Source organism: Melanerpes formicivorus, unplaced genomic scaffold, assembly GCF_026170545.1.
Source record: "Melanerpes formicivorus ecotype bairdi unplaced genomic scaffold, bMelFor1.0.p_v2 SCAF_10, whole genome shotgun sequence".
Lineage (NCBI taxonomy): Eukaryota > Metazoa > Chordata > Aves > Piciformes > Picidae > Melanerpes > Melanerpes formicivorus.
The window spans coordinates 9646694-9661978 of record NW_027142362.1 but is presented as its reverse complement, the minus strand read 5'-3'; the positions used below and the strand labels follow the sequence as shown (position 1 = coordinate 9661978).

Here is a 15285-nt window from a genome sequence, read left to right as displayed (position 1 = left end):
AGCAAGAAGTTGGGAGGCTCTAAAGGCACTGCAGGAAGGATGGGAGGGGGGGAAAAAAGCTGGGAGGTGAGAGAGCCATTGGTCTTTTTTTAGACCCTGGAAAATCATAGCATCACAAAATTGTTTTGGCTGCAGAAGACCTCTAAGATCATTGAGCCCAACCACTAACCTAAGCCCACTGTGGCCACTAAAGCAGACTGCCCAGAAACATCTGAAAAACCCCACCCCAGGCCCAGCACCAGAGTTGTGGGGTGGTGCAGGAGCAGGTCTTCAAATGACCCCAACCCTACAGCATAAAAGGAGGTGCAGGAGCAGGTCTCATAGTCCCCAGGTGACCCCAACCCTACAGCATAAAAGGAGGTGCAGGAGCAGGTCTCATAGTCCCCAGATGACCCCAACCCTACGGCACAAAAGGAGGTGCAGGAGCAGGTCTCATAGCCCCTAGGTGACCCCAACCCTACAGCATTAAAGGAGGTGCAGGAGCAGGTTTCATAGCCCCTAGGTGACCCCAACCCTACAGCATAAAAGGAGGTGCAGGAGCAGGTTTCATAGCCCCCAGGTGACCCCAACCCTACAGCATAAAAGGAGGTGCAGGAGCAGGTCACATAGTCCCCAGGTGACCCCAAACCTACAGCATTAAAGGAGGTGCAGGAGCAGGTCTCATAGTCCCCAGGTGACCCCAAACCTACAGCATTAAAGGAGGTGCAGGAGCAGGTCTCATAGTCCCCAAGTGACCCCAAACCTACAGCATAAAAGGAGGTGCAGGAGCAGGTCTCATAGTCCCCAGATGACCTCAAAGGAGGTGCAGGAGCAGGTCCTGGCACCCAGCTGCATGAAGTCCCTGCTCCATGGCTAAGGCTGCAGCAGAGCAGGGAACTCAGTGCTAAAATGGGATGGATCAAGTGCCCCCAAAAATGGCCCTTTCTGCTTTAAATAGCAGCCAGATGGTACAGGAGGAAACGTCAGGAAGAGCTCGAGCTGTTACCAAGAGAAGGAAAGGTGCAAGAGGAGGAGCAGTGAGCTCCTGGTGAAGGCTTTGCCCTGGAAACTGGAGGGTTTTGGTGAACCTCAACTATTTTAGCAGCCACCAAAGCCCAGCCAGAGCCACCCCCTGGGTCCCCATCCTTCATCTCGAGCTGTCCTCCTCACCTGCAAGAGCAGCAGCAAGTGCCTGGATTTGTGCTGACGCTGGCAGATATGCTAATGGCCTCATTAATCATCACCACCCACGGCCTTAATTGGGCTCATTCCACAGCAATTCAAGGGGGGCTGCAGAAACCTTGGCTCTTCCCTTTCAGGAGATCGTTCAGCACAATGAATCCGACCACCCCCATGCTGAGGAAGATCCTAAGACATAAATAACCTTGGTCAGGACCGAGCTGCTGCAGCTCTGCACAAAGCAGCTGAGGTGTGCTTCAAATGCTATTTCTCCTTCCCAGTGAGGCACAAGAAACCCAGGAATCTCCCATCCTGCCACCAAATGCTCCAGCAGAAGGTGAAGGACAGAAAGCTGAAAGCTCTCTTTCCATCTCAGCATTCTGCTGCCCTCCTGCTCGCCCACATCTCGCTGCAGCATGGCTGCACTTACCCTGAAGCTCTGGGGCCAGCCTCAGCACAGGAGGTTTGTAAGCCGGGGACAGACTTCTGAGCAGGGCCTGCTGTGACAGGACAAGGGGTGCTGGTCTGAACTAGAAGAGAGAGCTTCAGGCTGGAGAGAAGGGAGAAATGGTGGAGCCTGAGGGCCTAGCCCACGTTGCTCCATCCCTGGAGCCATTCCAGCTCAGGTTGTTTGGGGCTCTGAGCAACCAGACAAGATCTGAAAAGATCTTTGATGAAGTCCAGCCATGAAACCAGCACTGCCAGGTCACCACTAAATCATCTCCATCAGCACCACATCTCCATGGCTTTGAAACCCCTCCAGGGCTGGGGGCTCCTCCACCACCCTGGGCAGCTTGGGCCAGGCTTTGACAACCCTCAAGGGAGAGAAATTTTTCCTCATATCCAACTTAAACCTTCCCTGGGGCAACTTGAGGCTGTTGCCTCTTGTCCTGTTGCTTGTTCCTTGGGACAAGAGGCTGATCCCCACCTTGCTACAACAAATCTAGCTGGAGATCTACTTGCAGAGGTGTTTAGGAGGAGACTTGAGACTTGATAGGGTGCTTGGTTGCATGGTTTAGTTGATTAGGTGGTGTTGGATGATAGGTTGGACACAATGATCTTGAAGGTCTCTTCCAACCTGGTCTATTCTATTCTATTCTATTCTATTCTATTCTATTCTATTCTATTCTATTCTATTCTATTCTATTCTATTCTATTCTATTCTATTCTATTCTATTCTATTCTATTCCTATTCTATTCTATTCCTATTCTATTCTATTCTATTCTATTCCTATTCTATTCCTATTCTATTTCATCTGCAGGCTTGGACTAGATGACCTGTAAAGGTCTCTTCCCACCCAAACCATTCTGTGATGCCATAAATTCACCTTTAGCTGCTTCCCCCAGCCAACACAACGTCTCCAGCAAACATCTCCCTCCTGCACCACTCATGCTGTAGCTGTGCCCAGTTCATCCAACCCAAGCTGGGGCAGCTTGCCAGCACCTCCTTCCCTGCACAGTCTGGACTTCTGCTCCTGGTACAACACCCCTGAGCTCCACCTCACAGCCCTGAGCTCAGCCTCAGGCCCTCAGGAGCCTCCCAGCCCAGGGGGAGAGCAGCGTAACGAGCAGAGGACACCAAAAAAGGTTGTTATTTTTGGGTCCCACCACCCTCATGCATGGTCCCCGAGCAAAGAAGGGAAGCTGGTGAGGTTTTGGTATCTTGAAAACATTTTATTTCCTCACTATTCTGTGGTAGCATAAATAATGGGCAATGACAGCAGGTGGAAGGGGGAGAAGGGAGAGGGCACGACGTGAAGGAACGGCGAGGAGAAACCATTGCAGAGGCAGGGCCAGGCAGGCCAAGAGCTGGAGTCAGTCAAAAGAGAGAGAGATGTGGCCAGGGCTAGGGCATCCAGCAGGCCTTGGTGTCCTTGTCATCTGTGCTACTGGCCTGGGCCACAAAAACAGCTGCTTGTATGTACATGCTGCACCCAGCCAGCAACCAGCACCCAGCACCCACTGGTGACATCTCCTGGGGCTAGCTGGGGACATCCTTCACCACTCAATAGGTCTTGGGGACCATAAGGGAGAGCTGGGTGTCAGCCTTTCCCCCTTTATATCTCTTGGGGGCCATAAGGGAGAGCTGGGTGTCAGCCTTTCCCTCTCTCTCTCTCGGGGACCATAAGGGAGAGCTGGGTGTCAGCCTTTCCCCCTCTATATCTCTTGGGGACCATAAGGGAGAGCTGGGTGTCAGCCTTTCCCTCTCTATATCTCTTGGGGGGCCATAAGGGAGAGCTGGGTGTCAGCCTTTCCCCCTCTATATCTCTTGGGGGGCCATAAGGGAGAGCTGGGTGTCAGCCTTTCCCTCTCTATATCTCTTGGGGGGCCATAAGGGAGAGCTGGGTGTCAGCCTTTCCCCCTCTATATCTCTTGGGGGGCCATAAGGGAGAGCTGGGTGTCAGCCTTTCCCTCTCTATATCTCTTGGGGGCCATAAGGGAGAGCTGGGTGTCAGCCTTTCCCTCTCTATATCTCTTGGGGGCCATAAGGGAGAGCTGGGTGTCCGCCTTTCCCTCTCTCTCTCTCTCTTAGGGACCATAAGGGAGAGCTGGTGACATCCTTTGCTGCTCCACATCTCAGGGAACCCTTGAGGAGAGCTGGGTGACATCCTTCACCCCTTGGGGTGAGCTGAGTGGCATCCTTCACCTCCCCATATCCCTTGGGGACCATCAGGGAGAGTTGGGTAACGTATTTCCCCCTTCTGCATTGCTTGGAGTGAGCTGGGTGACATTCTTCCCCTCTCTGTCTCTCTCAGGGACCCTCAGGGAGATCTGGTGACATCCTTCCCCTCTCCCTAGCTCTTGGAGGTCTTCAGGGTGAGCCGGTGACATCTTTCCCCATCCCTTGGACTGAGCTGAGGGGCATTCTTCCCATTCTCCTGGGGACTCTTGAAGAAAGCTGGGTGACACCTTTCCTGTCTCCCTATCTCTTGGGGACCCTTGGAGTGGGCTGGTGACGTCCTTCCCCCTTCTCTCTCTCTTGAGGACCTGTGAGGAAGGATGGGTGACATCCTTCTCTCTTCCCCATTCCTTGGGGTGAGCTGGGTGCTGTCTTTCCCCTCTCTCTATCTCTTGAGGACCCTCAGGGAGAGCTGGGTGACATCCTTCCCCTGTCCCTGTGGCACTGGCACGGATCCCAGTGGCCAGGAGGAGGGTGAAAATCCGTCTTGGTTTAGGGAAAGCAGCCTCATTTCTGTCAGGAAGGCTTTGGGTGCAGGCACGGGGACGCACACACAGAGCAGCTCCCTTCCCCGGGTCACAGCCTGGGGCCACTCGCCGGCAGCTCCTACCACAGCCTAACCGTGCCATGGCCACCACCACCACCACCACGGGGAATGGTCTTTTGTGGGGATGAGGCCCTTCCCACCCATCTCAGTTCCAGTTCTGCCACATTTATTTTTGCATAGGAAAACAAACAAACAGACAGACAAAAACGGACAGCAAGGAAGCGGGGCGGCAGCCGCCAGCCGGGCTGCCCCCGCGCCGCCCGACCCCAACGCAGGGGAACAGGGCTCATCCACTTACTCCAAGAGCATCACCAGGGCAGGTGGGGCCTCCCCCAGCTGCCTCTCATGCAGTAGCTTTTCAGTTCTGGAGGTTTTAGTGCGAGACAAGGGCTGGGGAGGCTGAGGTTCCAGTTAGCGAGTGGGCTCTTGGCAGGTCACTTGGCTTCCGCTGGGCGGTCTGGGGGTGAGGGGTGGGGGGGGGTGGGGGGGGACACCATAAAATTAAAGAGCAGGTATAAACAAAGAGAGTTTGTTTAGAAAACGTCCCTGGAAGTTAGTTATTCTTGGGGCTGTTGCGGAGGTTCTTGAGCTCCAGCTGCAGCTGTCGGATCCGGATGTCCTTCTGCGCCAGCTCCTCCTTCAGCCGCCGGATCTCGTCCTGCTGCCGGAAGAACATCCGGAGGAGCTGCGCGGGACAGAGGGAGAGGCGTGGAGGTGGAGGCAGCATGCTGCCTGCTCACCCCTGGGGGCTTCATAGAATCCCCCACATCCCAGCACAGTGGGGCCTGGAAGGGACCTCTGGAGATCAGCCAGTCCAACCCCCCTACTAAAGCAGGGGCACCCGCAGCAGCTTGCCCAGCATCACAATGGCCTGGGGGGGTTGGAAGCTCTCCAGAGAAGGAGACTCCACAACCTCTCTGGGCAGCCTGCCCCAGGGCTCCAGCACCCTCACACCAAAGAACTTTCTCCTCCTGTTCATGTGGAACCTCCTGGCTTCCAGTTTGTGCTCACTGCTCCTTGTCCTGTCAGTGGACACCATTGAGAAGAGTCTGCCTCCATCCTCTTGCCCCCCACCCTCTAGCTCTTGCTGAGCACTGAGCAGATCCCCTCTCAGGCTGCTCCTCTCTAGGCTCAACAGCTCCAGGGCTCTCAGCCTTTCCTCCTCACAGAGTTGCTCCAGGCCTCTCAGCATCTTTGTAGCCTCCATTGGACTGGAAGCCCAGAACTGGCCATTCCTGCCCCCCCTTGCCACCCCTGGAGCTGTTCTGGGGCCATTCCGTAACTCAGCTGCTCCCATGGGTCTAATCTCCCACCTTCAGCTTGGGGTTACCCTACACATGCAACCAGCAAACTGAGCTCCAGCAAACCAAATTCCTTCTGGGACCAAGTGCTGCTGTTTCTCCAGCACCTCCCTGTGTTGTTCCTGGGAAAGATTTTAACCTAGAAAATAACTGAGGAGTTTAATGTGGCTCGTGTTGGCTGCTCTGTGGCTAGCATGGAACAGGATGCCTCATGAGGTGACCTCAGTTTGGGTGTAGGAGAGACCTGCAGGGAGGTGGCTTTCCAAGCTGCACCCAGAAAAGCTGTACATGAGGATCTGGGGGGGCTCCTTGCCCCCTCCCTCTTCACCTGGTGGGGTTATAGCAAGCTGTGACCATCTCCTCCTGTCCCCATGTCCATGCCCCTCACCTCGTTCTCGGTCCTGGGGGGCACGTTCTCCAGCAGGTCGATGCCGTTGACCACCACACTCTTCTTCTCCTTCACTGGTGCCTTAAAGACCATTTTGGATGTCTTCTTGTAGCCCTCCTTCAGTGACATCAGGATGGGATCTGAGCAGGGCAGAGCAGATGAAGGGGTCAGGGGGGAGCTGTGGTATTGTCCCTCTGCCCAGCTATTGCTGGGGGGGCTCTGTGCTGCCCACCCAGGGTGGTGCCACCAGTGGCTTTACCTCTGTTCACTCCACTCAGCCATTCATCGGGGGTCAGGGCTGGCTCTGTACCTGGGGTCATTGGGTAAATGTCCTCTTGGTAGGTTTCTGACTAAAAAACAGGGGGAAAGAAAGGCAACAGCCTCTGTGAACCTGCTGAGATGGAACCACACCGGGGGGAGGCTTCCTTGGTGTGCACAGCAATGGCTCCTGGGCAAACCATGAACTGGTGTTTGGGATGAGCTCTGCAGAGCAGCATCTGAAGGGTCAATCCCAGCGTCCCAGCATGGTGGGGTTGGAAGGGACCTCTGGAGATCACCCAGTCCAACCCCACTGCTAAAGCAGGGCACCCACAGCAGCTTGCCCAGCATCACAATGGCCACCTGGGTTTGGAAGCTCTCTAGGGAAGGAGATTCCACAACCATTCTGGGCAGCCTGCTCCAGGGCTCCAGCACCCTCACACCAAGGAAGTTTCTCCTCATCATCAGATGGAAACATCCTGGGTTCCACTTTGTGCCCTTTGCCCCTTGTCTTGTTGTTTGACAACCACTGAGAAGAGTCTGGCTCCATCCTCTTGCCCCCCACCCTTTAGCTCTTGCTGAGCATTGAGCAGATCCCCTCTGAGGCTGCTCTTCTCCAGGCTCAACAGCCTCAGGGCTCTCTCAGTCTTTCCTTCTCACAGAGATCCTCCAGGCCCCTCAGCATCTTCATAGCCTCCACAGGACTCTCTCCAGTAGTTCCTTGTCCATCCTGATCTGAGTAGCCCAGAACTGGACCCAGTTCTCCAGCTGTGGCCTCACCAGAGGCAGCAGAGGGGGAGGAGAACCTTCTTTGACCTGCTGCCCACACTCTTCTTCACACCCCCTATAATTTCCTCAGTACATCCCCACACAGCCTCAGGTGACTCCCCAGGTATCCCATGCCTGGGAAGTGTAGTGACTGGGAGGTCAGACTGGTCAGCAGTGTGTTGCAAAGGAGGGACCTCTCCATCCCACTGGCCCCACTTTGGATATCCCTGGCCACCCCTCAGCCCACATCCCAGGGGACTCACCCTCCTGGGCACGATCATGGAGATGGGTTCAATCAGCCCCTTGAGGGTGATGAGCTTGTAGAAACGAAAGACCTCGCAGGCCGACACATCCAGCCCGTACTTTGGCATCACCCCTGTGGGGAGAGAGGCATAGACCATAACTCCTGGGTGCTGCAAACCCTGGGAGCCTTCCACCTCCCCACCATGGAGGCCCCCAGGAGGTCTTTGTGATCAGGAGACCCAGACTCTTGCTGAATGAATCTCTGTTGTCACCCTGGGGAAGGACCTGGCCCACACCAGTGGCACCAGCAGGGACACTGGGAAAGGGAGGAGCAGCTTTTATTCAGGACAAGACCCAGGAGTCACTGAGTGATGCCCCCTGGTAAAGCCATGGGCACGTGTGACGGCAGGAAGGGTGTCACCAGGCATGGTTCCAGCCCCAGCCTGTCTGAATCACCACAGGAAGGGCAACACAACCACCTGAACATCATCCTTCAAGCCCAGTATTGGTGCCCTAGAGCCAAGACAGCACCCACCAAACCCCACTGACCTGCAGCACTGAATGAAGCCCCTTCCACCACCCACCTTTAGCACATTGCAAGAGAAGGGGCAGCAGCCCAGCCATCCTTACCCAGGCCTTTCTGTGGGGCTGGGGAGCGGAACTCCATCAGGTAACTCAGGTAGGGCTTTTCCGAGCCGATCTCGTAGTACCGAATGTTGCCATCCCCCTGGGAGGGAACGTGGGCATGAGGGATGGCCACCAGGAGGTGGGACAAAGACCAAGATGATAACCTGCAGCCCACCCAGCCCTGGGAAATGCTGCAGCCCCATGCATCACCTGCTGAGGTGCTTCCTGCCCCTGCAGCAGTGGTGGGCACCTCTCTGAACCAGGGCTCGGTTGCCAAAGGGCTGCACAATGCTTTGCTTGGGGCTGAGCAGAGCCTTGCTCCCAGGCAGGGTCTTCTCCTCCATGCTGGAGAGAGACCCCTTTGCTTCCCATGGAGACCATAAAGTCATAGGATTGTTTGGGCTGGAAAAGACCTTTAAGGTCAGGGAGTCCAACCCTTACCCCAGCACTGCCAGGTCACCACCAAACCATAGCCCTCAGCACCATATCTCCATGGCTCTGAAACCCCTACAGGCATGAGGGCTCCACCACTGCCCTGGTCAGCCTGAGCCAGGCCTTCACAACCCTTTTGGGGAAGAAGCTGTTCCTCATGTCCAACCTAAATCTCCGCTGGGGAAACTTGAGGCCATCTCCTTTTGTCCTGTTGCTTGTTTCTTAGGAGAAGAGACCAAGCCCCACCTGGCTCCAGCCTCCTTTCAGGGAGATGTAGAGAGCCACAAGGTCTCCCTTCAGCCTCCGCTTCTCCAGGCTGAGAAGGTCCCTCAGCCAGTGCTCACAAATCTTGTGCTCCAGGCCCTTCACCAGCTTCACTGCCCTTCTCTGGACCTGCTCCAGTCCCTCAATGTCCTTCTTGGAGCTGCAGGAGGTGAAGGCCACCCCATACCTTGCCAGCCAGGTACAACATGTGCGTGTCGGCATCGTAGAAGGGGAAGAGGAGCCCCGAGAGCCCATCAATCTCCTCCTCTATCAGGGGCATGGAGAGGTCTTCCTGTGCCAGAGGACAAAGCACTTTATGAAGCAAGCTATGGAGTGGGGGGCCCACTGGGGAGGGAGTGGAGGTCCCAGCACCCACCTGGTCCCAGAGAGCGATCTGCCGTGTGTTCCAGCGCGACACCCCCGTCGTCAGCAGCCGCTTGGTGCTGCCCAGGAAGACCACCCGGTTGACACGATGGTTCTTGCAGCTGGCCTCCTGCAGGACAAGGCTGAGCTCACCACCAGCCTCACCAAGACCCAGCCCTCACCCTGAGAAAGCTCTTTCCTTGGCAGTGACCCTCACTTGATGTCCCCCCTCCTCAAAGCCTGGTCCCAGGGAAAGACTGGCTCTGCACTGGCGGGGTGGCAGCTGGTATGGATGGAGGCACCATGACTCAGGAGTCCATCTCCCTGAAGAGTAGCTGCCACCTCTGCTGAGAAGCCACCATTGCCAAACTGTGGCTGTGTCAGGACCATTCTGCTTCTTTCTTCCCTAATTTCTCTCATTTTCCACAAATCCTTCATCAATAAGAGAATGAAAGCCTCCAGCTCCTGTGCCTGAGGTGAGCCCAAGCCCTCAGCATCATCTCCAGCCCAACCACCACCAGAGTGAGCTACCTGCGGACCCTGACACATGCAGAACACCACAAGTAAGAACAGCGCCAGTTTTGACACCCTTCAGCAGGATTCCTCCCACAGATGTTGTTTCCAACCCTCCCATCTCCTGCAGAGCCCCTGGCACGGGCATCACACCTGCAGGACCCTCCCGGAGCGTGGCTCCACCACCCGCAGCTTCTTGTCCTTGCAGGTGGTGGCCAGGAGGCTGCCATCGGTGTTGAAGGACATGCAGAGGATGACATCTGTGTGGCAGTCGATCATCTTCACCGGCTCCCCAATGTCCAGGTTCCAGATGAGGACCTGTGGCAAGAAAGTGAGGCTGCCCTGGTGTCTCTGCTCCTGGAGACCTCCCACCATTCCTGCAGCCTCCATATCTGCTTTGGGCATTTGAATATCTCCCAGTTTAGCCAAAATCACACAGAATCAACCAGGTTGGAAAAGCCCTTTGAGATGATCAAGTCCAACCTATCACCCAACACCATCTACTCAACTAAACCATGGCACCGAGTGCCTCATCCAGTCTGATTTTAAACCCTTCCAGGGATGGTGACTCCACCACCTCCCTGGGCAGCCCATTCCAGTGGCCCTTCATCACCTGGAGACCCATCTTGTCCTCCTCCCTGCAGCTGCTGCTCTTGCAAAATTCAAATAGTCTTTAGGATGGGGGCAAAACCCTCCCAGGAGGAAAGGTACCTTCTGCTGCAGGCATGGTGGGACATTTCCTCCCAGGATCCTGCCCTGGCTATGCCTAGGTAATTCCCAGCCATGCCATGAGCAAAGAAAAGATCTGTGAGGACATCACAGTATCACAGTATCACTAAGGTTGGAAGAGACCTTGAGGATCATCGAGTCCAACCTGTCACCACAGACCTCATGACTAAACCATGGCACCAAGTGCCACCTCCAATCCCCTCTTGAACTCCTCCAGGGATGGTGACTCCACCACCTCCCTGGGCAGCACATTCCAATGGCCAATGACTCTCTCAGTGAAGAACTTTCTCCTCACCTCAAGCCTAAAACATCCCTGGGCAGTGTCTCACCTTATAGTCATAGCCAGCACTGAAGAGGATGTTGTTGGTGGTGGGATGCCACTCGACGAGGCCAACGCGCCGGCTGTGGCCATACAGCTCCAGGACAGCCTCCGTCATGTTCCTCTTCAGGCCACCCTCTGGGATCTCCCAGATCCGCACCTGTGGGATGGGACAAGCACTGAGATGGCTTTGGGAGCCCTGGGAGGACCCCAACACCCAGAGAAGAGAGAAGAGACCAACTCGACCTGGCTACAACCTCCCTTCAGGGAGTTGTAGAGAGCAAGAAGGTCTCCCCTGAGCCTCCTCTTCTCCAGGCTAAGCAACCCCAGCTCCCTCAGCCTCTCCTCACAGGGCTGTGCTCAAGGCCTCTCCCCAGCCTCATTGCCCTTCTCTGGACATGTTCAAGAGTCTCAATGTCCTTCTTAAACTGAGGGGCCCAGAACTGGACACAGGACTAAACCATGTGCCAAAGTGCTGTGGCCACACGTTTCCTGAACCCCTCCAGGGCTGGTGACTCCACCACCTCCCTGGGCAGCCTGTTCCAATGCCTGGCAGGAAAGACATTTTTCCTAATACCCAACCTGACTGTCCCCTGGGGCACCTTGAGGCCAATTCCTCTCATCCAAGGCTTGCCCCATCCAGCCAAGGGCTGAGCTACACCCTGGAAAAGTTGGCTGCAAATGAAGAGTGCACAAGGAGGGGGGCAGCTTTCAGCCTCAACCTGCACATCTTGAGGTGGAAGATAGGTTATTTTTGGGTCGTGAGCCCTGCAGAGGAAATGGGGTTCTGTGAGGGACATGGGTAAGAGAGGCTGGTTTGGCTGGGAGGGATGATTTGGAGAGCATCAGCAGTTTTCAACCAAGGCACACCACGAGGAGAGAGCAACACAACCCTGAGCACCCGGTGCTGAAGTTATGAAAGCAGCGAGTTACGAAACAGCTGTTACCAAACCTCTGCATCCAGGAGGGCTCTGAGACAGCTCTGCACAGAATCCCAGCCTGGTAGGGGTGGGAAGGGACCTCTGGACATCACCCAGTCAAACCCCCCCTGCTAAAGCAGGGCACCCACAGCAGCTTGCCCAGGGGGGTTTGGAAGCTCTCCAGAGAAAAAGGCTCCACAAGCTCTCTGGGCAGCCTGCTCCAGGGCTTCAGCACCCTCACACCAAGGAAGTTTCTCCTCCTCTTCAGATGGAACCTACTGGGTTCCAGTTTGTGCCCATTGCCCCTTGTCCTGTCCCTGGGCACCACTGACAAGAGCCTGGCCTCATCCTCTTGCCCCCTACCCTTTAGCTCTTGCTGAGCACTGAGCCGATCCCCTCTGGGGCTGCTCTTCTCCAGGCTCAACAGCCCCAGGGCTCTCAGCCTTTCCTCTTCACAGAGGTACTCCAGGCCCCTCAGCATCTTCCCAGCCTCGTCTGGACTCTCTCCAGTAGTTTTGTGTCTCTCTCAAACTGGAGAGCCCAGAACTGGAGCCATTACTCCAGATGTGGCCTCACTGGGGCAGAGTAAAGGGGGGAGGAGAACCTCCCTCTATCAGCTGGCCACGACAGCACATTGCTGGCTCATGGTGGCCTTGCTGTCCACCAGTACAGCCCCATACCAGAGAAGTACTCACTGATGAAAGAATGAGCTGACCAGCCCTGGGGGGATACCCAGGGCAACCTTCATGTGAGGTCCTGGCTCCCTGCACCATCAGGGTGGGCTCCAACAGGAGCTGCCTCTTGTCTTTCTCTGTGCACATAGCATAAAGAGTAGTTGCTAAAAGTGTTCTGCATCCACACTCCACTAGAAATCCTCCCTGGGGTTCTCCAGGGTGGCATCACCTCTGCAGCTGCTTCTCATGGAGCTCCATCATTCCTTGTGTCTTCAAAGAACAGTGGGGTGAGGCCTGTGATAGGCTATTTTAGGGAGGTTTCCCCATTTCCAAGGTTGCTATGACCTCAGAATAGACATGTTGGAACTGGTTGGAGACCTGACATTGCCCTGGTGCCAGGGGAGGCAGAGCTGGAGCTAACCCAAAAATCACAGTGCATGGAGAAGAATGATGAGCCTGGAGCACCTATGCAGGTTGAGCAATTCCCCTTCTCATCTTCCCACTTGGTTGCTCCTGCACCTTGAAAGCTCCTTCCCAAAAAAGCCTTCCCAGCTTTTCAGCAGCTGGCAACACCATGGTGGGGAACAGGAGAAGATCAGCCCTGCTGCTAACTGTCCTGCCATGACTGACACTGAATGAATGGCCTCAGCATCCCATGGAAGAGTGTCAGGAGAGGACATCTGCTGTGACCCATGCAGGAACAGAGAGGTAGGGGTGGGCACAAGTCTGGTGGGGAGGGGTTACAAGATGGGTGCCAAGCAGGGTGATGAGGTGGGTGGGCTGTGAGTGATCTTCCTCCAGCAAGGCAGCATCAAACCATGGCTGTCAAGATCCTCATCATGTCCTTGGAGAAGGTGTTTAAGCCCAGGCTGGATGAGGCTCTGGCCAGGCTGATCTAGTGTGGGGTGTCCCTGCCCATGGCAGGGGGGCTGGAACTGGATGATCCTTGTGGTCCCTTCCAACCCTGACTGATACTATGATTCTATGATTAACCCACAGTGATGCCCCAGGGGCAAGGTTACACAGGTTGTCCTCTGCAGGATGGAGAAAAGAGAAGACAAGAGGACATGGGCTCAAGTTTGGGGTGGCAGGCTGCACAAAGGAAGTGGGAGCCCCTCCCAGTGTCATCCCAGTTTCCCCTGTCCTGTGTCCCCTCTGCAATGGCTTCTAGGGTGTCACGGGGAGGAGCTGAGTGCCACTGTCTGTTTCCCTCCCACTGTCACCCCATCATCCCCTCAGTGTCCCCTGTTCTCTGTGTCCCGTTTAGGATGGGTTTGGGGGTGCAGAGGAGATTGGTGTCCCCTCAGCATCTCCTTCATGTCCCCTGATGTCCCCTCAGCATCCTGCCAACGTTTTCTTGTGTACTCCCAGTGTCCCCTTCACGTCCCCCTCAGTGTCCCTTGCACAGAGGCCTCCAGCAAACACAAAAGGAGGAGGCTGCAACCAAGAGCTCCACGAAGATGAACCTGATCCGGGGTGCCCCAGCCTGCCAAAGCGACTTCTGTTCCTGTCACTCGACGGATCAGGCCACAAGAGCAGTTGCAGCCCCTGAGAGCAAGAAGGATTAATAATAGCTCTGCTGTTGGGCTTGGAGAGGCAAAAAAAAACCCAAACCCAGAGAAGCTCTGGTTGTGCACAGATGTCCAGCTGGCCCCCAGCGGGGCCGCAGGAGGAGCAGGAGGCACCAGGAGTGAGATGAGGACAGCAGAGGGGCCGGGCACCGCCGAGCAGCAGCTGGGGATTGGCACAGCTTGCTCCGTGCTCTGCGTCAGGCACAGCATCGTGCAATGGCTTGGGTTGGAAAAGGACTTTAAGGTCATGGAGTCCAACCATTCTCTCTCTCTCTCTCTCTCTCTCTAAACCAGGGCCCTCAGCACTGCATGGTTGTGGCTTTGAAACACCTCCAGGGGTGGGGGTTCAGCCACCTGCCTGGGCAGCTGGTTCCAGGCTTTGAGAATCTTTTCAGTGAAGGAGTTTCATCTAATGTCCAACCTAAACCTGCCCTGGTGTAACTTCAGGCCATTTTCCCTCATTCCATAACTTGTTCATTGTGAGACCAACCCCTGCCTGCCTCTAAACTCCTTTCAGGGAGTTGTAGAGAGCAATGAGGTCTCCCCTCAGCCTCCTTTTCTCCAGGCTCAACACCCCCCAGGTCCCTCAGCTGCTCCTCACCAGACCTGTTCTCCAGACCCTTCAGCAGCTTCATTGCCCTTCCCTAGATCTGCTCCAGCACCTCAATGTCCTTCTTGGAGTGAGGGCCCCAAAAACTGAACCCAGTAGTCTAGGTATGGCCTCAGCAGAGATGAGTACAGGGCTCTCTCATCCCATCTTCATTCCTGAGATGGTTGAGCAATTGCCCACCCACAGCCCTTTCCCCGCATCTCTGGGGGTGCAGTTAAAAGGCAAGGGGGTGCTCAGAGCTGCACAACTCCTAGAATCACAGAACTGTTGGGGTTGAAAGAAGCCTTTGAGATCATCAAGTCCAACCTCTCACCTAGAGCTCACAATCCCCCCACTACCGCTAAGCCGCCACCACTAACACACATCCCTCAGCAGCACATCCAAACGTCTGTTAAACTCCTCCAGGGATGGCGACTCCACCACTACCCTGGACAGCCTCTTCCAGTGCCTGAGACCCCCTCCTGGGAAGAAACTTTTCCTGAGGATGATCAGAGGGCTGGAGCACCTCTCCTATGAGGACAGACTGAAAGAGTTGGGGCTGTTCAGTCTGCAGAAGAGAAGGCTCCGAGGTGACCTAATTGTGGCCTTCCAGTATCTGAAGGGGGCTACAGGAAGGCTGGGGAGGGACTTCTCAGGATCTCAGGTAGTGATAGGACTAGGGGGAATGGAATGAAGCTGGAGGTGGGGAGATTCAGGCTAGATGTGAGGAGGAGGTTCTTCCCCATGAGAGTGGTGAAGCCCTGGAATGGGTTGTCCAGGGAGGTGGTTGAGGCCCTGTCCCTGGAGGTGTTTAAGCCCAGGCTGGCTCAGGCTCTGTCCAGCCTGATCTAGTGTGGGGTGTCCCTGCCCATGGCAGGGGGGTTGGAACTAGATGATCCTTGTGGTCCCTTCCAACCCTGACTGATTCTATGATACTATGA

General features: G+C 55.5%; 1 protein-coding gene across 1 annotated transcript in view; it reads right to left on the bottom strand.

The window, feature by feature from the left end:
- Window positions 1-4534: 4534 nt before the first annotated feature.
- The window catches only part of CORO2B (coronin 2B), a 56519-nt gene continuing 45768 nt past the window's right edge, over window positions 4535-15285 (bottom strand). Inside the window, exons 6-14 of the mRNA XM_068143558.1 lie at window positions 10601-10750; window positions 9696-9860; window positions 9043-9159; window positions 8854-8958; window positions 7974-8070; window positions 7364-7476; window positions 6334-6424; window positions 6075-6214; window positions 4535-5070 (exon numbers count right to left, since the gene is read on the bottom strand). Coding sequence (XP_067999659.1) covers window positions 4939-5070; window positions 6075-6214; window positions 6334-6424; window positions 7364-7476; window positions 7974-8070; window positions 8854-8958; window positions 9043-9159; window positions 9696-9860; window positions 10601-10750 — 1110 coding nt within the window. The 3' untranslated portion in view covers window positions 4535-4938. The remainder of the gene's footprint in view (window positions 5071-6074; window positions 6215-6333; window positions 6425-7363; window positions 7477-7973; window positions 8071-8853; window positions 8959-9042; window positions 9160-9695; window positions 9861-10600; window positions 10751-15285) is intronic.